Raw genomic sequence first — 262 nt, forward strand, 5'->3', positions numbered from 1 at the left:
TTTTTTCTCTGAAAACCTTTGCCCTCACTCATACTCTCCTTCCCCAGATCCAGACAAGCTTAGAGAGTGTCGTCAAGGAGCTGCCGCTAAAACCCATCACCCTAGATGGGCTGCGGTGTTTCATGCTCCTCCCCCTGCTGCAGAACTTCAATGACGCGCGACACATGAGGAGTGTGCACCTACCCTATGCTGAGGCAGTTCTTGGGTTGGATAAGGCCAAGGCAGTGGTCTTCAGTAGGTGTCTGGTTGGTTTGAGTCACAG

At 52.3% G+C, this 262-nt stretch overlaps 1 protein-coding gene across 1 annotated transcript in view; it reads left to right on the forward strand.

Moving 5' to 3' along the window:
- Positions 1-262, forward strand: part of LOC119588740 (probable E3 ubiquitin-protein ligase HERC4) — a gene marked incomplete in the record, with an annotated part of 34030 nt that overhangs the window by 16325 nt on the left and 17443 nt on the right. Inside the window, 1 exon segment of the mRNA XM_037937381.1 lies at positions 48-234. Coding sequence (XP_037793309.1) covers positions 48-234 — 187 coding nt within the window.

Source organism: Penaeus monodon, chromosome 24 (genome assembly GCF_015228065.2).
Source record: "Penaeus monodon isolate SGIC_2016 chromosome 24, NSTDA_Pmon_1, whole genome shotgun sequence".
In the NCBI taxonomy this organism is placed as follows: Eukaryota; Metazoa; Arthropoda; class Malacostraca; order Decapoda; family Penaeidae; genus Penaeus; species Penaeus monodon.